Raw genomic sequence first — 22,295 nt, 5'->3', positions numbered from 1 at the left:
CAGGTTTGGGGAAAGGCTTGGGGCTGGGGACCCAGGTCTGGGCTAGGAGGACTCTGGGCTGTACCTGTAGGTCTGAGCCAGGAGGATTCCCTTGCCAGTCCCCCCCCCCCCACCCCTGGAAGACTATAAGTGAGTGTCCCCTCCTATGTGCTGTTGACAGTCTCAAATCCACCAAGAGCACCAGGTGTACCTTAGAAGCCCATAACCCCGAGGATGCTGGTTGGGGCTCCACTCTGGGCAGTGCTCACATTTCTATTTGTCCCTTTGTGTCACAGGGAAGAAGGTTCCCTCGGCCTCTGGTCACTCGAGACAGCTGTGCCCCACCACAGGGACAGAGAGATCCCACACAGCTCCCCTATAGGCTGAGAACTGTAGGTGGGGCACAATGTCAGGGTCACCCAGATGAGGTCTGGGGGCAGGAGAGAAGCTACCAGACCTTAGGGGCGCTGGTCTAGGACCCTCCCCTACTGTCCATGCAGCTCTGGCCCCACTCAGAGAAAAGGAGCCTGCCCCAACTCCTGGTGGCACGGAGGGATGGCTCCGATCCATGAAGACCCCCTCCAGTCCTCACTTCACATCGCACCCCCAGCAGGTCCTGCTCCTCAGCTCCAGCTCTCCCCACACCCCACCCCAGCCAGGCCTTCCAGCCGGTCCTCCGAAGGCATCTTGGGTCAGTCGGAACCGCGCAGGGAGCAGCGGGTGGGGACGGGGACGGGGGCGGGGACGGAGACGCAGGGAGCTGGGCCCCGAGCAGGGCAGGCGGAGAGAGCCCGAGTGCCCTCCATGCCCGGCACGGAGCACAGCTAAGGGGTCGCTGGCGTGTCCCTGCAGGCAGCCCTGCGCCGGGGACAGTGGCCCTGTGGCCAGCAAGTGCCTGGGCAGCGGGATGAGCGACCTGGACCCTGCGGGGCCGCCCCCACCGCCCCGGTACCGCTTCCGAGACCTGCTTCTGGGAGACCCGCCCTTCCAGAACGACGACAGGTAGGACAGGGACAGAGGGTCCGGGGAGGGTGGGGACAGGAGGACCGGGCAGGGAGGGGGAGGGTCCGCCCGCCCCATCGCCGCTGTCCTCGGTGCTGGAGCGCCTGCCCCGCGCCCCTCGCCCTGTGCCCCGCAACTTTCCTGCTTCCCGGACCGAGAAGTTTGGGGGGTGCGATGTTCCCAGCAAGGATCCTGAAGCAGAAACCAGATTGACCCCCATCCCTGCTCCCCGCCTTGGCGCGAGGGGTTTGGGGGGGCCGGAAATGCGCTGCAGGGGGCGCGGCTGGCCTGGCGCTCTCTTGTTATTGAACGAAGGCTTGCGTCCTCGTCCTCGCGTCCTTCAGGCCCCAGCCATGGGCACTGGATGAAGGGACAGCTTTCCCCGGCCTGCATTCTCGGAGGGCGGAGCTGAAGTGTGTGTGTGTGGGGGGGGGGGGTCTTTCCTTAAAGAGGCGCCCAAGGGGGAAGGGGCCGCCCGAAGCTGCTTTGGAGCCTGGGCGCAGAAGCCTGGGGGTTGGGGTGTCCAGCTTGTCGGGGGTAGGGAGAGCCTAGGAACCCTGGGCCCATGTCCAGTGTGTGGACGGACCTTTGTGTGCATGTGTGGACCTGAGTGTGCCCTAGTGTGGATCCATGTGTACCTATGTGTCTATATGTGCGTGCCTGAATGTACCTGAGCACGCATGTACGCACCAAGACCGGATGCGTGCACATGAATGTATCTAAGTGTGCACTTGTGTGTGTGCCTGAATGTGCATGAGTGTACCTGAGCTTGCAAGTGTGTGCCTGAACATATATGTGTACTTGAGGGTGCCTATGGGTACCGGAGTGTTAGCGTATGTGTGCCTGAGCATGGTGTGTGTGTACCTGAAGTGCACGTATCTGTACCTAAGTGTTCAAGTGTGCACCTGTATGTGCCTATGTGTGCATTTGTGTACTGTGTGTGCCTGCGTATATGTGTATACATGGGTGCCTGGGTGCCTGAGCATGTGTGTTCCTGACTGACCATATGTGTATGAGCTCATACATATATGAACATGTGTCTCACTGTGTCCTTGTGTATATGTATATATTATGCGTGTATGCGTGTGCATGCATGCATGTGTCTGTGTGCATAAGTGTGCATGCATGTTGCCTGTGTACCAGAAAGTAGAAGGCTGTGGGCATCTGCAGGTCACCCTCATCTCTGAACTGACTGAATATGCACAGTAAATCAAAAGAGGCTGGAAACTGGCAGGAGGACAGTGCTCAGAATGGTCACTGGCGATCCTGTTTGTGGCACACTATGGGCTGGGGGCCTGGGAACTGCTGGGCTCTGGGGCAGGCATGGTGACAGGCCCTCACCCAGGCCTCCTCAGGCAGAGCAGCCTTCTCTCAAGGGTCAACATGTGAAGGGCCTGAAAGCCACTTCTCTCTGGACTGGGTGCACCTGTGACCCGCCTCCCGCCCGCCCACACAGGCAGTCAGGACAGACCAAGGGAGCTGGGGTTGGGAGATAGGGATAGGGAGGTTTGCAGTAAGACCAGCCTGTCCCCCAGCGGCCTTATGTTTGCAGTGGGGCAATGGGGAACTCGTCAGGGGAGAGAGCCCAACTGTGATGGGCTCCAAGTAGGAGGAAGATGGGTGGTGTGGAGCTTCTGTATAGGGGAAGGGGCATGCTGAGAGAAGCAGTGCTCCAAAAAGAAGGGGCGTGGCTGCTGGGAAGTGCGGGTCTCCAGAAAGAAGGGATGGAGCTCAAGGGGGCTGAGTAGATGGACCGGCCAGGTGGGCATCTTTATCCTAGTGCTAAACTGTCGCTGCTGCACGGGGCAGGGTTAGAAGTTAGAAAGACCTTCCCCTACACAGGGCTGGCCCAGCCCCATAGCCCCACAGCCCCAGGGACCCCTAGACCCCAGCCCTTTCCTGCCTCAGGCCTCCCTTACCTCCCCCCAGCCACGTGGATGTGAATGTGGCTGTGGGGGCGATGCAGGTCCTTGGAGAGTAGCAGTGAGTCACCGGTGCTGGGGGACAGACGGCTCACCTGAGGACCACGTGGGGCTCATGGGGGTCCCCAAAAGCTGCTGTCAGCCCCGCCCCTGCTTAGCTTGGTCCCAGCTCCAGTTTAGGCCGCATCAAGGGGAAGGAGGGCGGTCCCGGAGCCCGCTGACCTGTCTTTCCCGGACCTGTTTGTCCACGCTGCAGGCAGAGAGCGAGCGGGCTCTGGGCCAGGGTCCGAGTGTGCTCCTCTCCCCGGGGTGCACCGGCCGCCCGCACTTCCCTGCCGTGTCCCCTCCGGACACCCACAGGCCCCGCTGGGCGTCAGAGTACAGTGGGGTCAAGGGGCAGCTTATCCAGGCTGGCCCCCAGCTTCTGCCTCAGCCTCTCCTGGTTCTAAGCAAAGAAAGAGGGTAGGGCCAGTCCCTGAGGGTTCTTGCAAAGATGGGGTGGGGGGAAGTGAATGTGGCATAGTAAGTGAGTAGAGGAAATAGTGACCTCAAGCCCCCCTCTGATTAGCTCAGTCCCTGCTGAAGGGGGATAGGAGAGGGGAACCATTATGTAGGAAGAGAAACCTGTGGAGGAAGGGGGAGCCAGTATTGGGGAAAGGGGAAAACCAGCATCAGGGAGATGAGGGATCAGTGGAAGAGAAAGGACCTTAGGGAGATGGGGGCAATCATTGTTGGGGTGAGGGGAGACCAGTGTCAGGGAGATGGGGGAATGGGAGACCAGTGTTAGGGTCACACAGAGGCCCTGGAGGTCTGTGCCCCTTCCATGCCCTGTGACCCTGGTGGACTGGCTCGCGGCCATGTCGGGGTGGGGTTCAGTCCAGATGGGAAATGCTGAGAAAAGCCGGAAAGGAGCTCTTCCTCTTCAGCCTGGGAGCTGGGTGCACCCCCTTTCCAGGACCACATCCTCTGACTTTAAGAAGAGAGGTTTGGGTGGTCTGAGCTATAGAGACAGGCACTGCTTCCCAATTCCTACTCACTCCTCCTCCCCCTGGCAAATCTGTGGTGACCCTCAGCAGTTGACCCCCCGGGGTTGAGAGCAGAGTGGGGTCATCCTGGAAAGTGAAGTCTTGTCCCCAACCTTGCCCCCCAGCCTCTTGGGGCCTAACACCTGGGGACAGTGTGGGCTTCCTATAGGCAGGGCTGGCACCATGTGTCCTGTCCTGGCCAACTGAGGAACACACATGATATGACGTGAACCCAAGGAACACATGTGATATGATGTGAGCCCAAGGAACATGAATGATATGACATGAGCTGGAGAAATACGCATGATATGATGCTGACTGGCTTTCTGCAGGCTCCAGGAGTGATAAGACACTAGACATACTAACCCCATCCCCTCTCCCTGTGGTTTCTGCTCATGGGGTAGGGGGGCAGGCACAGCTGCAGTGCCCTCAGGGAGCTGGAGATCCTGATTGCTACCTGAGGATCATGGGTGGGGAGCAAGGGACCCCAAGATGTCCCTCTTAGACAAAGCAACAGGAGGCAGGAGCCCTCGTGCAAAAGGCCCAGGTACTACTGGGCCTCTGAAGGGCTAGAGTGGGGGGATGCCCACCCTTCTGTGGTGAAGATAGAGAGATGGGGTGCCTGACCATGGCCAGGCCCTTGTAACTGGGACTCACATTCCACAGCACCATCCCCTAGGGTTCTGGATCCTGCTCAGTTCAGGGCTGGGGCTAGTCAGGCCTCCCAAACCCCTCCCAAATTCCCAACTGTCTGGACAATACATGGGAGTTTAGGGGTCATTCTCCATGATCCAGAGCAGTGTGGATTCCGGGCCTCTCCCATCCAAGCAGAACTGTTCTGGGCTGCAGTTGAGGATGGAGCTGATGCTACTAAGTCAGCCTAGGTGGTCTGAAAGGCGACAGTTTCCCTCCCTGGTTCTGTTCACTCCTCAGACAGCAATTCGACAGGCACTGCTGTTATTTTTTCTGGGTAGTGCAACAGTGGTTTTTGTCCAAACTCTGTGGGAGTCGCAATGTGCAGCCATGATGTGCAGAATCAGGCAATTTGAGAATATGGGAATGATAGGATTTGAGGGTGTTGAAAGTTCTCACTAGGCGGGAGAGGCTGTGATGAGGTATTGTCCTGAGGGATAGAGTGTTGGAGAAACAAGTTCTTACTTTATTTAGGACAATTCTTTGCATGTGCTTGTCCCTCTTGGGCAGGAAGTACCTCTGGATTGACCCGACCCCTACCTGTTCTCCACCGTTGGGGTTGGTCCTCCTCTTCCCAATAAAGACTCAGGTCAAAAGACTTCTTCCGGTTTGGGCCCTACAGCTAGCCTGTCTGCCTGCCCGTACTCTTTGGCCTGCTGGCTTATAGCTTGGTGGTGAAAATTCCTGGACCTGTTTTATCTCCATAACCTGTGTGGATTATTTCCTGTGTCAGCATTACTTCCAGACCCGCGTTCCCCAATCCTGAGGGTGTTCGGGGTTATTCCTAGCTCTGTGCTCAGAAATCACTCCTGGCAGGTGAGCCAGGTCCCCTATATGGGGACCATATAGGATGCCGGGATTCGAATCATCATTCGTCCTGGATAGGTTACTTGCTAGGCAAATGCCCTACTGCTGTGCTATCTTTGTAGCTCCAATCCTGAGGTTTCTACTACAGTAGAGGAGAGTGGGAGAGTGCACTTTAGCTAGGACACCAGAAGCACCTCCCTCACTAAGGCCTCAGGTCCTCATGACACCATATCCCCCTGTCCTCCTGGGTCATTTCCTTTCTCACCTGACCAGCCTGCTAAATTGGAGTCTTCCTCATTCTGACACCACCATCACTGACTGGGAAAGTCACCGTGGCTTGGTTCTCCTACTCTGTCTGACCCTATTGAGGTGTTTCTTCTTCTGTTGAACATTTTATCAGGGCCACTTTCAGTAGATTCAACAGTACTTAGAGGGTGCAGTTCTGAGACCCAACTCAGGTCTTCAGATATGCTGACTGAGTGCTTTATATTCAAAATCCACCCATGGGACTTGCATTGTTGGGCTTATTTGTTTGTTTGTTTGTTTGTTTTGTTTTGGCATTCCTGGTTCTATGCTCAGAAAACACTCCTGGAAGGCTCAGGGGACCATATGTGATGCTAAGGATGGAATGCAGAGGATCAGTGCAGGATCAGACGAATGCTAGGCAAATGCCCTCACCACTGTGCTATCACTCTGGCCCCTTGAATTTTTTTTGTTGTTGTTGTTCACAGGCAGCTGTTGAATTTTATCCAGTGCTTTTCTCTAGCTCTAGAGCAAGTGCAGGATGGCTTTGTTCCCCCTCCCTTGGCGGCCAAAAAAAGACATTAATTAATTCTAGTGAAATCCTAGTGATGCTGTTAATGTGATTCATGACACTCATTACATCATCCTTGAATTCCAGGCATAAACCCCAGGTTCAGGGTGTCTGACCTTCTGACTGCCCTGGGCCCTACCAACTAGTTACTGGCTGCAGAGTGTTTGTGTTTTTGTCTGTGGATTCAGCACCTCAATCTTGCTGCCAGGCAGAAGAAATTGGGAATAAGCCTTTCCTCCTTTTTTTTAAAGTTCCAGGATGGGTGTTCATGGGAACGGGAAGCAGTGGTGAGCCATGGGTTGGCCACCACCTCTCTCTGCTCCACTATGCTCAGACTTCCTGCTTGTTGCCAGTTTCCCTGGGTGGGTGCTGCCCCTGTCCCTTCCTGTTGGGGCGCACAGCTGGTTCTCTCATCTGGAGATCTGGGAGCAAAGCGTCCATCCACTCCCTCTGCCTCAGCCGTCTTACTCCATCCACTACAACTTGGTCAGTTTTTTTCATCTCTGAACCTCGATGCCGTAGGCTTTCTCATTTCTTAATTCTTGCCTCTGTGACTTTTGCCACTTCCTCAGTCCTAGTATTGAGCACCCTCATCCCTTTCCACCTACCCTATTCCACAGCCCTTTATGTCTGGTACAAAGTGTCCCTGAGTGCCCTTTGACTTTCCTGCAGGATGTGAGGCAGCCTTTGGGTCAACCCATCAGGGAGGATGCTGAGGGCCTCCAGGGTCTGAGGGTATAAGCCAAGAATCCTCAACATCCCCACCTTCAGGGGCCATTCACCCCTTTCCAAAAGGTATGTCCCTTTCCTTTTACCTGTGCTTCTTCTGCCTAAACCCCATATGGTCTCTGAGCTTCAGTTCACTTTCCCGACACTTCCAGACACTTTCACCTTTCAGACTCTTCTGGACACTTTCACCTTCTAGGCATTTCTAGACACTCCCAGACATTTCTGGACACTTTCACTTTCCAAATGCTTCTCGACACTTCCAGATACTTCTGGACACTCCAGACACTTTCATCTTCCAAACATTTCTAGACGGGTCCAGACAGTTTCCTTCTAGACACTTGCAGGCACTTCTGTACACTTTTGGACACTCTGTACACTTTAACCTTTCAGACACTTCTAGACATTTCTAGGCACATTCACCTTCCAGACATTTCTAGACACTTCCAGACACTTTCACACATTTTTACTTCCCAGACACCTCCGGACACTTACAGACACTTGCATCTTCCAGGCACACCTTCTTTCAGGATCAGGCAGGTGGCCACAGCCTGACCCTCTCAGAAACTGCTCAACGGTGGTGACTGCTTGAGCTCTCAGCCCTGTTCAAGCCCAAGCTCACACCCCTGAGTCTGCTCCTGCCCTCTGTGCTACCAGAACTCTTTTTTTTGTCCTCCTCTGTGGCTTCCTCTGACCCCATATATGGGTACCAGTCTCATGGCCTTCTCAAGGAACAGAGGGACAGACATTCACAGTGTTGGTGAGACCAAAACTTTGCCTGTCAAGGCCTGACTGTTGCTCAGCCTAGTGTTCAGTAAGGGTTGCATGTGAGAAGTGGTGCAGCATGTGAAGTCTCATAGAAATGCCTATGGGGTCCTGAGCTGGCCCGATGCCAATCTTTAAAGTCTGCTCTCTGTCTCTCTACCTATTTATCCACTCTCTCTCTCTTTCCCCTCCCCACCTTCCTGTCTTTTCAATATGTCAATGGTGGCAACACAGATACATGAAACAGGTCATCTGCAGCCCCAGCTCACTCTCGGAATGGCCCCAGGGTGCCATCCCTCACACAATACCCACCCTTGTCGGGGCCCCTCCTTGGGCTCTGTGCTTCATTGGTTTCACTCTGCACCCGCATCTACTCTGCATGTGCCAAATCCAGAGGAGCACTCACCCAGGCAGTGCTCTGCCCAGGCTTGCTCCTGAGAGAAACCACAGCCAGGTCTGCCTGTTTCTTCCCCTCTTCTAGGGATTTGGCTACTGCCCCTCTACTCTGTGCTCGCTGCCCTCCTTTTCACCACTCGCTGTCCAGCGTCAATGCCCCTCATGGCGCCATGACCATGCCTCTGCTTCTGCAGGGACAGGGAATGAGATCACAGGTCCAAGACAGGCTGGGGTGCACAGTCCTCTCTGTGTGGCTACTCAGCTGTGCCCCCACAGTTTGGGAGGCTCCTTGGTGTCCTTCTGCACCCCTGAGGGCCCAGTGTGCCCCAGTCATCCCTTTTCTTTTTGCTTGTTTTTGGGTTGTTTCTGGTGGTGCTTGGGGAACCACATGGGATGCAGGGTCAAAACCCGAGTTGGCCACATACAAGGCAAATGCTCTCCCTGCTGTATTATTCCTCTGGCCCCTATTTTTTAAAATACGCTCTTGGGGACTCAGGAGGGCCTCTGGGGGCAGAGCATATGCAGTTCTAGGAACGGAGCCTGGCCTGTTTAGTGAGAAGCAGGCACCTTTCGTTGGGCCAGCCAGTCTCTTTTAAACATGGGGCCAGAGTGATAGTACAGCCGTAGGGCATTTGCCTTGCACACAGCTGAGCCAGGATGGATCTGGGTTCGATCCCCGGCGTCCCATCTGGTCCCCCAAGCCAGGAGTGACTTCTGAGCGCATAACCAGGAGTAATCCCTGAGCCTCACCAGGTGTGGCCCCCCCCCTCAAAAAAAATTATTTTCTCCCTGGTTTTTGGGTCACACCAGGCAGTGTTCACAGGTTACTCCTGGCTCTGAACTTAAGAGATCACTCAGGGGAACCACATGGGATGCAGGGGATCTAACCAGGGTCAACCATGTGTAAGGCAAATGCCCACCCCGATGTGCTATCACTCCAGCCTCTGGCCGCCCTTTTTCTGCACATAAAGCACAAGACACCCCAGGGATTTGCAGGTTCTGCACCCAAGGCAGTGCTAATGGATACGACCATGGTCCCTCTGGGGACAGGAGCCATAGGCAGGCCGAGAGATGCAGGAGTGGGGTGCTGCTGAAACCACTGCAGGGCACTCCCAAGAAAGCAGAGTACCCCTTGAGAGCAGGGTACCCCCCCCCGCAGAGAGCAGTGCAGAGCACCCTCCCCCATGCACAGCAATAACCCTCCCCCATCACAGCAACCTTCCCTCCAATTCCAGAGCACCCTCGTCCCTACCCAGCACCTCCGTATAGAGCATCCTTCCCCAGCTCTGGGTTGCAGTGAGGCATCAGGGTTTGGAAGAAGCTGCTGGGAGCAAGTGGAATGGCCCCCAAGACATACACGCTTGTGCATATATGCTCATGCCCATGCACACATGTCTATATCCCATGCACACACAAGTATATATATGTATGTATGTGTATATATATATACATATATATGCAGGGGAACACGCGTAGAAATAAATGCACACAGGTGAGCCACTCACGCGGTGCTCCCTGGACCAGGGCGGCAGGTACGGGGGCGCGAGTGCCCCGCACCTGGGCGGCAGGGATGGGGAGCTGCGCCCAGGAGCCCTCGCTCAGGCGGGCAACCGATTCGGGTTCGGATCCGGATCCGCTCGGTACCGCCCCCTCGGCCGTTCCACTGCGGCGGTGCGCGGGGGGTCCCCCGCATCCCAAATGGTAGCGCCCGCCGCCCCCGCCAGCGCACCCGCAGGATGGCGCGGGCCAAGCTGCAGCACTCCCCGTCCGAAGGCAAGGCGGGCCCGGGGGGCGCCCCGGCCGGAGCGCCGGGCCCCGAGGAGCCGCACGGGCTCAGCCCGCTGCTGCAGGCGCGCGCCGGGGGCTCGGTGGGCAGCGACGTGGGCCAGAGGTAAGGGCCGGGGGTCAGGGGAGGGCTGGCACCGTCGCCCGCATCCCGCGTCCCGCTCCCCGCACCTGCCCTACCCGCTGCTGCTGCGCCCCGGGATGTGATGGAGACAGTGGGACCCTGGGCGGGGGGGTCCTGGACGTGGGACTGGACCTGGCGGGACGGGACGGGGTCTGGTCCCCTCTTGCGGGGTGAGTTCCCGCTAAGGGATGCGGGGGCCGCACGCACGCAAGCACACACACACACACACACACAGACACACACACACACACACACACACACACACACACACACACACACACAGGAGGTGACAGCCGAGCGGAGGCAGGTTCAGGGAGATGTTGCTCCCCTACACCCCATTTCACGGATGAGGAAACTGAGGCTGGGACCCCCCCCGAACTTTGCGCGGGAGTAAACCTGTGGGTCCCCACATTCACGGGACTTGTGCAGATGTCCAGGCAGGTGGCCGGGTGGCCCCAAGGGACTGGGAATCAGGCGCTGGACACCCACCCGCCAGGGCCTAGGGAGGGGTGCGGCCGCGCAGGCCTTGGCAGCCCTCAACAGGGCAGATGGCAGGACAGGGGCCTGCTTGCCTCTCCCCACCCTCACACCCATTTCCTGCACGCCCGTGATGCCCAGGCAGCCGCTAAGTGGCTCTTACGGGCACTTGTGGCCCCCAGCAGCTAATGGGCAACCACCGTGCGCAGGGCCCCCGGAGGCCTCCCTGCCGCCGCCTCTTCCTGGACGCCGTGGGGGGCGGTGGTGCAGAGCAGTGTTTGTGCCAGCCTGGGCCAGCGACTCCTGGGCAGAAACTACCTCCAGGCCAACCCTGATGCTGCAGGGCCTCCACCTCCAGGAAGCTCTCCCACTCACATGCCTCAGGGTTCCAGGGTGCTGCTTTACAGGGACAGCACCCCTTACCCTAACAGCCCTAGGGCCCCTAACAGAACTGATGGTGCTGGTGGCAGCAGGCAGAGGGGTGTCTCAAACACTGCCTGGACCTCAGAAGCACCCCACCTGAGGATCCTCTCCACCGACCACCTCGGGCTCCTCATCCCACTTCAGTTTCTTCTCCATAGACCCCCCTCAGACCCTAGGCCCCATCTCAGGATCTCTCTCACAAACCCAACATGAACCCCACCTCAGGACCCCCTTCCATAGGCCCCATACCGCACCCCTCCCACTCCCTGAACCCCACACTGCACTTCACCTCAGGATCCTCCCTCTCCCAGTGGTGAGGGTGGGAGAACTGGACAGAGTACATCCCAGCACTTCCCCAGGGAAGCTCAGGGAGAAGGGCAGGCTGGAGAGAGCTCTTGAGTCAAAGACATTCCCCCCTTCTCTTTTTGTTTTGTTTTGTTTTGTTTTTTGGGGTCACACCTAGCAGTACTCAGGGGTTACTCCTGGCTCTACACTCAGAAATCACCCCTGGCAGGCACGGGGGACCATATGGGATTCCAGGAATTGAACCACTATCCTTCTGCATGCAAGGCAAATACCCTATCTCCATGCTATCTCTTTGGCCCATCCCCTTCTCTTTTGGGGGGGGGGTTGATCTTTGTTTTTGTTTTTGTTTTGTTTTTGAGCCACACCCGGCGGTGCTCAGGGGTTACTCCTGGCTGTCTGCTCAGAAATAGCTCCCGGCAGGCATGGGGGACCATATGGGACACCGGGATTCGAACCAACCACTTTAGGTCCTGGATCGGCTGCTTACAAGGCAAACACCGCTGTGCTATCTCTCTGGGCCCGGGGGTTTGATCTTTGAACCACACCCAGTGGTACTCAGGGGTTACTCCTGGCTCTGCACTTTGGAATCACTCCTGGCAGGCTTGGGGAACCGTATGGGGTGCCGGGGATCAAACCTGGGTCGGTCCTGGGTCAGCCGTGTACAAGGCAAACACCCTACCCTTTGTGTTATTGCTCCAGCTTCATGAGCCATCCCCCTTCTGGGGTCTTATCCATCAAAATCTTACTCTCAGGGCAGTCTGGGAGGGGCATGCAGATACCAGGGAGGGTGTTGCTGGCCTGCAATAGTGTTGTGAGAGGAAAACTTCCTGGAGGAGGTGGCCCTGGCACACAGTGGGCACAGGGTAGCCCACCTGGCTCTGCCATGCTGTGTCTGTGAAGGAGGGGAAGGCAGGCGAGGACTCACATCCAGGCTGTGGTCTGCCTGGAGGTCTCTCCAGCATTGGAGGGACACCTGAAAGGCTGGCATTATGCAGGAAAACTCCTCCAACTTCCTGAATAAGCACATTGGTGTCCTGGAGTATGTCTGCCCCTTCCATCTACCTGATCCCTATCCCAGACTGGGAGGTGGGATCTTAGGGTCCCCCTGCCTGCAGTGAGAGAGGCTCAGGGGTCTTCAATATCCTAGGGTTGACCAACTGCCCAGCCCCGTACCACCCCCACCTCACCCCAGGTGCCAGCTCCAGACTGGGGGCGTGAGGGCCACACAGATGGGACAGGTAGGACCAGTGGCTGGCAGAGCCGCTCTCGGCCCACATCCACCGTGTAAGACTCTCACTCAGCTGGGCAGCAGCATAACCTCCTCTGTACTGGGGCCTCAGGGATCAGGGGGTGCCCAGGGCGCCCTGCCTCTTTCTGGCCTGCCAGGGCCTCCCTGCTCAGGCTCTCCTCCGTCCGTCTGTCCACCTGTCCTGCCCATCTGTCTGCCTGTCTGTACGTCCGTCCTGTTGACCGTCACTCCGTGTCCCCAGACATCAGGTGGAAGATTCCAGCCTGGACTCCTCCCTGCCTCAGTAAGTGGGGGTGCCTACTGGGGGGATGTGTGCTGGGGGACCATAGACAGAGTAGCCTCCACTCACACTCACCCCTCCCTTCTGGCCTGTGTGTCCCTGTGAGGGCTCAGGAGGGTTGGGTCCTGGTCTGTCCCTCAGCACTGGATGGCACCCCGCTGGCACGAGGGGGCTCTGCAGGTCTCCCTGGGGCAACTAGAACAGGGAAAAGTCTGGGGGCCCAGCTACCACTGGGCCCAGAACTGGAGCCCACACACAACTGAGACTCCCAGGCCATAGAGATCATCTATAGGGTCCTGGCCCTTAGCCCAGTGCAGGCCACAGCCCTCTGACAGGATACAGGATGGCTATGGAGGCTCCAACCTGGCCTCCAACTGAATACCCACTGTGCTGGGCTTGGTCCATGGAGTCTTTGGGCTCACAGTTCACCTGGGAGCCACCCCATGCCTGCTAAGACCCTCCTCAGGATGCTGCTGCATGCTGGAGAATTCCATCTGCTCTATGCCTCCCTTTACACTGGGCTCCACTCTGGCAGGGGACCCAAGACTCAGCACACCTCTGTAAGCAAGCAGTTGAGGGGGTGAGTGCAGGAATGCAGGGGAGAATGAAAGGCTGCAGGAATAAGAGCAGGGGTGCACATATTAATCTTGCATATTGAACCACTCTTGCAACTTGGGTAAATTGCATGTGAACAGAGTGTTCAACTTTCATAAGTGCTTGTGAACCTTGACAGATTCGTATTTTGATGAAAATTTGGCATCTCTATGCATTAAATAAATTATTATTAATAATAAAAAAAGAGCAGGGGTGAGTGCCAAGATGCATGAGTGAGAACCAAGATGCAGGGGTTAGTTTAGAGATGAGAACAGGGATGATTGAAGGATGAAATCGGGGTGAGTGTAGGGATGAGAGCAGGGTTGCAGAGATGAGTGCAGGAATGAGTGGAGAAATGCAGGAGTGAGTGGAAAGATCAGGTGAGTGGAGAGATGCAGGGGTGAGTTTAGGGATGGAGAGGTGAGTGAGGGTGAGTTAGGGATGCAGAGATGAGAGCAGGGATGAATGCAGGAATGTAGGTGTGAGTATAGGAATGAGAACAGGGACACAGGATTGAGTATAGAAATACAGGAGTGAGTACAGGGTTACAGGGGTGTGCACTGGGGCAGGTGCAGAGACACACTTGTCACCCTCCAATGCTCTCCCCCTCTTCCTGATCTTTCTTTGTCTCCCTTCCCCTGGGTCCAAACCTAAGTTGGGCCAGTTCCTACATCACCCCAAAACAGAAACAACAGCCAGAGCCCAGGGATATACCAGAGTCATGCTCCACCCCCTCATCTCTGAGGATGTCTTTTCTGGGCTCTAGGCACCAGGCCCAAGGAGTGGGGAGCTGCAACCTCTGCCAGGCAGCCCCCCTGTGCTGCAAGTCACACCACAGGGGTCCCCTCTGCTGGTGGGAAATGAACTGCTGGGATGTACAAGCACCATTGTGGCAGTGAGGCTGTGGCCCAGCTGTGCAAACATGGAAAGTTCAGCTCGAGTTGATCTCATTTCCAGAGCCACCCAGACTCAGCCCCATGGAGGCAAACTGAGGCCGGAGAACATGGGGGCATGAGGGTGGGAGAGGTCATGGGCACCAGCCCGACCCACTGGGCCTGGGCAGGGACTTCTCACTGGAGATACTGAGGGGTGGTTCTGCATCTCTCATTTCTGAACAAGGAGTGGGGAGGAGCCAGGGGGCCTGCCTGGTCTCTGTCTCTGTTTCTCAGCTCTGCATCTGGTCTCCCATGAGGAAAGCAGTGGGGTAGGTTCTATGGGTTGTGGCAAGTGTCCCCTATGGGAAGTTGGGTACATAGGAGCTTCTCAGAGGCAGGAGTCTGGGAGGTTTGAGGTCTGAGGCCTCAGGCAGCAGAAGCTGGAAGAGTAGGGCAAGGGAGCAGTGAGGGATGCAGGGACTTAACTGTCCAGTACTGTAGACATGCAGGAATGCAGTGGCACTAAAGGATAGCTGGGTCTTCTGAGGACCCCCTACTCCCTGTCTACCTAAGGGGCTTTTCAGAGAGCCAGAGAGCCTTGGACCCACCCCCAGAAGCCCCCAAAGGACAAACTGCACATGGTTAGGAGGGGCTGGGCTAGGAAGCGGGGGTCTATGCCAGAAATTATGGGGTATGATAGATATGAGATACGCATGGATCAGGGGGTAGATTATGGGGTACAGAAGAGTGCTGTTTTGAGGTACAGTGGGTTGCTAGGTGTGGTGGATAATGTGATGCTGTGGATAATGGGGTGAGTGGACAATAAGGTCCAGTGGGTAAGAGGATACAGTAGATAATAAGGAGTTGTGAATAATGGGGGTATGGCTCTCAATGGGGTTGTGGATAATGGAGTACAATGGTTTATGGGGGACATGAGGTTGTTGCTGGGCAGGGTTCAGTGGGTAATGGAGTACAGTGGATAATGGGGTACAGTTGGCAATGGGGTGCAGTGGATAATGGGGTGCTATGGGCTATAAGGTACAGTGGGTAAGGGGGTACAGCAGATTATGGGGTTCACTGGGATTGGTAGGCTATTATGAGGCTGTGGAACTTGTGGGCTATGTCAACTACACCTCCTGTCATGGGTCCTAAGACCCATAATGACGGTTTGGCTGTGAGTCTGGCTGCAGGTACAACTACTGGTGGTAGATGCAACATTCGGAGAATGGGTGCACAGGGTGGGATAGTACTACTGTTTGGTTGTGTGCCCTGTCCCCCCAATGCATACCTTGGGACACACTGGGGTGGAATTTGTCTGCTTTGTAGGCCTCAGCAAGTCCCAGGTCTGAGGACTAAGTCCCCAGTCCCTTGGGGCCATTGGTTTCTGAAAGTTTCTGAAAAGGAGAAATGGTGTGTCCTGAGTGCTTGGGGGTTCTGAGCATGAAGCAGGCAGCTAGGACCCCGGGACAGCTGAGGTGGACATCCTTGCGGCATCCCCTTATCCTCCTACGGAACCCCCATGCCCCATCCTGCCACGCAGGGTCCAAGTAGAATTTTATGTCAACGAGAACACAGTCAAGGAGCGGCTGAAGCTGTTCTTCATCAGGAACCAGCGGTCCAGTGAGTGGGTGACCCAAGGGGCAAGCCCCAGGGACCCCTATCCTGCTGTGGGGGGGCCAAGCCCCAGGGACCCCCTACCCTGGAATCCAGCCCTAAGGATCCCTATCCTGCTGGGGACACAAGCCCAGGGACCCCTGCCTTGCCCAGGACTGAGCCCCAGGGACCCTCACCCTGCCTCAGGCCTGACCCTCCACACCCCCCAAACCCCTGCAGGCCTGCGGATCCGGCTTTTCAACTTCTCACTGAAGCTCCTCACGTGTCTGCTCTACATTGTTCGTGTCCTGCTGGAGGACCCAGCCCTGGGCATCGGATGGTGGGTGCCCATGGGCCTTCCTGTGTCCAGGCGGGCACATGGGGTTGGTGTGGGACTCGGGACCCCCAGAACCATGGCTAGGTCAGGGATGCTCTGGGCTTGTCCCTATCTGACTCAGTGCATGTGTTTGTGAGTGAGTGTATGCGTGTGTGTCTGAGAGTGAGTAGTGTGCGTACACGCCTCTGAGTGTGCCTAGATGTGTGCTTGCATCTGTCAGTGAGCATATATATATATGCATGCTCCATGTGTGTGCGTGTGCTTGCTCATGTTCATGAGTGAGCTGTGTGCGTGTGTCCATGAGTATGTCTGGATGTGTGCATTCTTAAGACTGAGCTCCTGCACTTGGGAAAGGCCTTTGGGAGTCCGAGATCCCCGCAGGGGTACCAGGAGTGTCTCCTTGAGAATCTGGGAGCCAGGGAGAGGATGATCCCAACTGTGGGGCTAACTTTAGTGGCTCCCTCCCAGACTGCTCCTTTGCATGAGCCCCATCTCTGTTCTCCTGTACTCCATGATCCATCAAGCATGGTCTGTTTGTCCTAAAACCAAACAAAAATGAGGAAAGGACCAAGAGGTGGCTCTGGGGTCAGGGGCCAGATTTTGGCCCGAGGCCCTGATAGCTCTCAGAGCACCTCCATGTCCAGTCCTGGAAACCCTGAACACTGTGGGGTGCCTGGTGACCTCCACTGACACTGAATGGAGAGGCATTGTGCTACCAGGCCCATTTGGCCAAGTATCACTGGAAGGGGAGCAGCTGTGGGTCTCTGCCACATCTCCTAGGTCTTCTTGGGGGGCTGTAAGAATGCAGAGGGAGGTCAAGACTGGTAGTGAGCATCAAAGGAGTGGGGGAAGCGGGCTGGGAGGAAAGGGTGACAAGGCCCATAGGACGACACCCTGCAGCAGCTTTGGGTAGGCCCCAAGTACCACCAAACCACCTTGGCCTTGTGTAGACTTCCCCAGCCTCACTGTGAGGGGTGGAACCCAGCTTTCTCCTGGGGTCCCATCACCCCTGTGTTTGAGCTTGCCCTAGGTACACAGAAAGTGCACTGCACTCCCTGGGCCCAGGGCAGCCACGGGAATGGTCCTTTTGGGAGCCTGAGCCTGGCCAGGTCTCTCTCCACAGCTGGGGCTGCCAGAAGCAGAATTACACCTTCAATGAGTCATCTTCAGAGATCAACTGGTGAGCTCACCCATCCGGCTTGCAACCTTTCCCTTCCCTCAAAGGTCCTGCCCAAGCCTCCTAGAGGCCCCACCCCTTACCAGAGACTCCGCCTATACCAATTGGAGGTCATGCCCTTCCCCAAAAACCCTGCCTCATCCCCGGGCCCTTCCCTCCCCACTAGCCAGTCCCTGGGTCAGTGTTGTTTCAGGCAATGGTCGGGCTGCCCAGGATCTCAGGAGCAAGTAAAGAATAAGCAACTGGACATAGCCCTCAGCTCATGACACTCCTGTGGGTTCAGAGCTTTGGGAATGTAGGCAGGGACCCCTTTGAGCAGCTACTTCTGCAATTCACACTCCAAGGAAGGAAAGGGGTGCCACTGAGGCCTTGGGCCAGATAAAGGGGCACCACCATGGTGATCATGAGCCGTGACCCAACCAACAGAGCCTAGTTCACTGTCCTTTCTTGAGCACCTCTGTTGCTGTCCCTGGCAGCCCCTCCCAGGCAGAGCAGCCACCCTGAGTACCCCCAAGAACTCACTGCCTAAGATCTTTCCATTCCCAGGGCACCCATCCTGTGGGTGGAGAGGAAGGTGGCACTATGGGCCATTCAGGTGAGTGGGGTCTCTTGGGGTGTAGAGGGGGGACTGTGCCCATGCCTGACAGGGCCCAGACATGACCCTGTCTCCCAGGTCATCGTGGCCATGATCAGCTTCCTGGAGACAATGCTGCTCATATACCTCAGCTACAAGGTGAGCGAGGGGGTCACCCGGCTGGCCCTGCCCTACCCGTGCTGAAGCTCCTTTGCCCCCCAGGGCAACATCTGGGAGCAGATATTCCGCGTATCTTTCATTCTGGAGATGATCACCACACTGCCCTTCATCGTCACGGTGGGTATCCGCCACGGGGACGGGGATCCCAGCCCTCAGCCCTCTCACATTGTTCCCCTCGTCCCCCACAGATATTCTGGCCGCCACTGCGGAATCTCTTCATCCCTGTGTTCCTCAACTGCTGGCTGGCCAAGCATGCCCTGGAGAACATGATTGTGAGGAGGGGTGCAGGGATACAGGAGAGGGCTATATCCCAGGATGCCTGGGAGCCAGGGGCATAGGAACCACCCTGTATCAGGGCAAAGACGATACACAGGGCACTCAACCCCACTTTTCCTGGTGGACACCAGAACTATGCAAGACCATGGGACCCAGGGCCCCCAGGACCCTCACTCGAGACCACCAGAGCCAGGACCAAGTGTTCTGGGGTCAGGGCTGTGCATAGAGTGCTGCCACCTGAGCGAAGGGGCTGGTGACCTCCTGCTCCACTGCTGCCCACCCCTAGAATGACTTCCACCGTGCAATCCTTCGGACACAGTCAGCCATGTTCAACCAGGTGCTCATCCTCTTCTGCACCCTGCTCTGCCTGGTGTTCACAGGGTGAGTGGGGCCAAGGCTTCTGGAGGCAGCTGCCCCTGGGTGCCACCGGCTGAGTGGGGGACCTGCAGTCTTGCGCCCCTGTCTTCCTGGCCCCTCAACCCTGAAGCATGACCAGACATCTGGTGTAAAAGCTTTCCCAGTGACCATGTCTGCCTCCCTGTCCGTCCCCATGGCATGAGGGGTGCAAGGCAGGGTAGGGAGCCAGACTGGATTGTGGGTGGGAGGAACACTGTGGTATGCAGGAGCCATACATGCCCCCAATCCTGTGTCCTGGGAACCTTCCCGCAGCATCTGGGGGTGAGGGTACTGCAGTCACGGGGCAGTTGGAATGACCTTGACATCCTTCAGGACTTGCGGGATCCAGCACCTGGAGCGTGCGGGTGAGAACCTGTCTCTGCTCACATCCTTCTACTTCTGCATCGTCACCTTTTCTACTGTGGGCTATGGGGATGTCACCCCCAAGATCTGGCCCTCGCAGCTGCTGGTGGTCGTCATGATCTGTGTAGCCCTGGTGGTGCTCCCGCTGCAGGTGGGCCGGGGTAGGCATGGCCCTCGGCTGGGCACGCGGTGTGTGTGGACATGGGGTACAAGACTTCAGCTGGGTACAGGGTGTTCGTGGACATGGGGGTGGGCATAACCCTAGCCTGAGGAGTCAGGGTCATATGGGGGACTGTGTTCTAAGCCATGGTGGGTAAAAGGTAGTGGTCAGACGACACCCCAGTTCTCTCTGGCCACACACAGGGTCATAGATGACCTGCCTTAGAGGGACCCACACTCACCTCTCAGCCTTTTCAGGGGGTTCTGGCCTGGGAAAGTGGCTTAATGACCTCACCTCCTGGCACCCTTTCTTCCATGCCCACCATACCCAGTACCCAGAACCCCAGGAACACCAGGAAACAAAGGCCCAAGGTCTTGAAACAAGGTCCTCTAGAACTTTCCCCTGATCTGGAGCCCATCCATCCCCTCGTGGGGCCCCACAACCATAGCCCTGGGCTCCCTGAGGTTACCGCTAAAACCAGGTGGCACTTTGCTCCATCATGTTCCACAAGTTCCATATTCTGACCCTTCTCTATCCACAGACTTTTCTGTCGGAGATGCAGTTTGCATTGTACTTGAGCCTTGTTTTGCTCTAGTGTCCTGGGTTCCCGCGGATTTGTTCCAAGTTAGAGGTCTCATGCTCACGGGTGCTGTTGAGTTCCAACTGGCTTTCCTGCCTAGCCACCCGGGATCTTCTGAGGATGCACACAGCTAACTCATGCAGAAGGGGAGGCCTGCCTTGACCCCCCTTGGACTGGCTTTGAGGTTATGTTTTGAGGGTGTGAGGCCTCAGTGTCCCCCAGGAAAATATGGCTGCCCTTGGGAGAATTTTCCTCCAGACGGGACCCAGCGCTGCCCTTCCGTCACCCCATAGGCAGCACCCCCAGGGGACAAGGCCTGGAGGCTCTGCCTCCAGTAAGGGATAAGGGACTGGTACCCACTTCCCACTTCTTCAGTTCAGCAAAGGGGTCTCCTCAGGGCCATAGCTGAGATCCCCACAAAAGGTGAGACTGCGGAGTGGAGTGATAGCACAGTGGGGAGGGCATTTGCCTTGCACGATGCCAACCCAGGTTTGATCCCTGGCATCTCATATGGTCCTCTGAACCCATCAGGAGTGATTCATGAGTGCAGAGTCAAGAGTATTCTCTGAACACCGCTGGGTATGGCCCAAAGCCAACAACAAAAAAGTTAGGCTGTTGTTAGCGTGGGTCCCCTCAACTCCTGGGCCTGGACTAAGGATTCACTGGCTCTGCTTCTTTCTGCAGCCCCCACCCCACCCCGCCCCTGTCTTTGGGGTAGCTCACGTGACACGTGCGCGCACATGCATACACACACACACACACACACACATGCCAGGTCACACACCCATGCCAGGTCTCCTATCTGACTACTAAAGATGCCTCCTAGTGGCAATGCGGGTGAAAGCTCTAGGAGCGATGGACCCAGCAAGCTTGAGAGCACTCAGAGGATTGAGCTCAGAGCCCTTCCTGGGACAGGGGAGGTGGGTCATCCTGGGGTGTTGAAGGTGTTGTGATGGTGATGGGGGGATGTCTAGGTTCAGCAGATTGCAGCGCAGGAAGTAGGCAGGGAGGGTGGGTGGGACAAGCGTCTGTAGCATCAGAGGCCATGCCCTTCACTTCTCCCACCCAGAGGTGAGGTCCACCCACTGGTGATGTTACCCTGTCCGAGTTTCCTGGAGCCCCAGGCTCTGTCCCAGTCCTGAGGGTCAGAGAGCTCAGCCCCCCTGACCCATAGCGCTGCCAGCGCTGGTCCCCTCCCCACCCCCTCTGCTCCCCAGTTTGAGGAGCTTGTGTACCTGTGGATGGAGCGGCAGAAGTCGGGGGGCAACTACAGCCGCCACCGGGCACAGACTGAGAAGCACGTGGTGCTGTGTGTGAGCTCGCTCAAGATTGACCTACTCATGGATTTCCTCAACGAGTTCTATGCGCACCCAAGGCTCCAGGTGTGCCCCTAGGATCTGGGAACTGGGAGCATCCAGAGCTCCATGCGGGGAGCTGGGATGGGAGCATGTGCAGGGGAACAGGAGGTGCGTGGGGGAGTTGGAGACAGGAACAGGCATCTGAGGCTCCAGGTGCTGCACGCAGGGAACCTGGGCAGGTGTGGTGATCTGAGGCCCCAACCCATGCCTACCCACCCCCAGGACTACTATGTGGTCATCCTGTGCCCCACGGAGATGGACGTGCAGGTTCGCAGGGTGCTGCAAATTCCGCTGTGGTCCCAGCGCGTCATCTACCTCCAGGGCTCTGCTCTCAAGGACCAAGACCTCATGCGCGCCAAGTGAGTGGGGGCCCGCCACTCCTGGCTGCTCCCGTGTCCCACCCACAGCCCGCCCAGAAATGCTGTGAAGTGGGAGAGGTGGGAGACTTGGCTGGGGTGGGGGATGCTCTGCACGGCAATCTGGTGGGTGGCTGAGTTCAGGTGGAACTCAGAATTTCTAGCACATGCTCTGGAAGTGGAAGGTCTGCAGGGTAGGGAATTGTACCCTTGGTCCTCCACTGTCCCCTCTGAGCACTGAGACCTTGATCAAAGGGAGGAAACCCAGTCAGGTTCCAGCAAGGGGGGAGGATATGTCTGGGAGGGGCCCCTGTACCCCTTCATTCAGCTGGGGCTTCTGTGGGTAACAAGAGGGGCAAAGCACCGTCAGATCTGAGCACCCTTCATACTCCAGCATATTCCTCTATATGCAGCCTCTGCCACGTCCCATCCTATCCTAGGTCCCTGGGAGTACAGGGACTCCTGGGGTTCCCTCTTCCCCTACTCAGTGCAGTGAGGGGGGTCTTGATGGGCCGCGACTTCCAGTCGGCTGTGCCCCAACACCAAGATGGGGTATCCCTGCAGGATGGACAACGGGGAAGCCTGCTTTATCCTCAGCAGCCGCAATGAGGTGGACCGAACAGCGGCAGTGAGTGAGGCTATGGAGGGTCGCCGCTAACCTGGGGTGGGCCCACAGCTGCCGCCTGTCCCTGTCACTGCTGGA

General features: G+C 57.0%; 1 protein-coding gene across 5 annotated transcripts in view; it reads left to right on the top strand.

The window, feature by feature from the left end:
* The first annotated feature begins 752 nt into the window (after nt 1–752).
* Nucleotides 753–22,295, top strand: part of KCNT1 (potassium sodium-activated channel subfamily T member 1) — a 32,636-nt gene continuing 11,093 nt past the window's right edge. For 2 of the 5 annotated variants that reach the window (XM_049773598.1, XM_049773596.1), the window contains exons 1-13: nt 753–981; nt 15,783–15,862; nt 16,076–16,175; nt 17,296–17,352; nt 17,896–17,944; nt 18,023–18,082; nt 18,146–18,220; nt 18,292–18,375; nt 18,666–18,760; nt 19,109–19,289; nt 21,096–21,260; nt 21,459–21,595; nt 22,157–22,220. In XM_049773598.1, the coding sequence (XP_049629555.1) occupies nt 887–981; nt 15,783–15,862; nt 16,076–16,175; nt 17,296–17,352; nt 17,896–17,944; nt 18,023–18,082; nt 18,146–18,220; nt 18,292–18,375; nt 18,666–18,760; nt 19,109–19,289; nt 21,096–21,260; nt 21,459–21,595; nt 22,157–22,220 (1,242 nt within the window). In that variant the 5' untranslated portion in view covers nt 753–886. Of the gene's footprint in view, nt 982–9,732; nt 10,021–12,734; nt 12,777–15,782; nt 15,863–16,075; nt 16,176–17,295; nt 17,353–17,895; nt 17,945–18,022; nt 18,083–18,145; nt 18,221–18,291; nt 18,376–18,665; nt 18,761–19,108; nt 19,290–21,095; nt 21,261–21,458; nt 21,596–22,156; nt 22,221–22,295 lie in introns of those variants that run through there. The other 3 variants (XM_049773597.1, XM_049773595.1, XM_049773594.1) reach the window with 3 other exon arrangements.

The sequence above is a fragment of the Suncus etruscus genome, chromosome 5, assembly GCF_024139225.1.
Source record: "Suncus etruscus isolate mSunEtr1 chromosome 5, mSunEtr1.pri.cur, whole genome shotgun sequence".
NCBI lineage: Eukaryota > Metazoa > Chordata > Mammalia > Eulipotyphla > Soricidae > Suncus > Suncus etruscus.
Note: the sequence above shows the minus strand (reverse complement) of the source record. Positions and strands in the feature narration are given on the sequence as shown.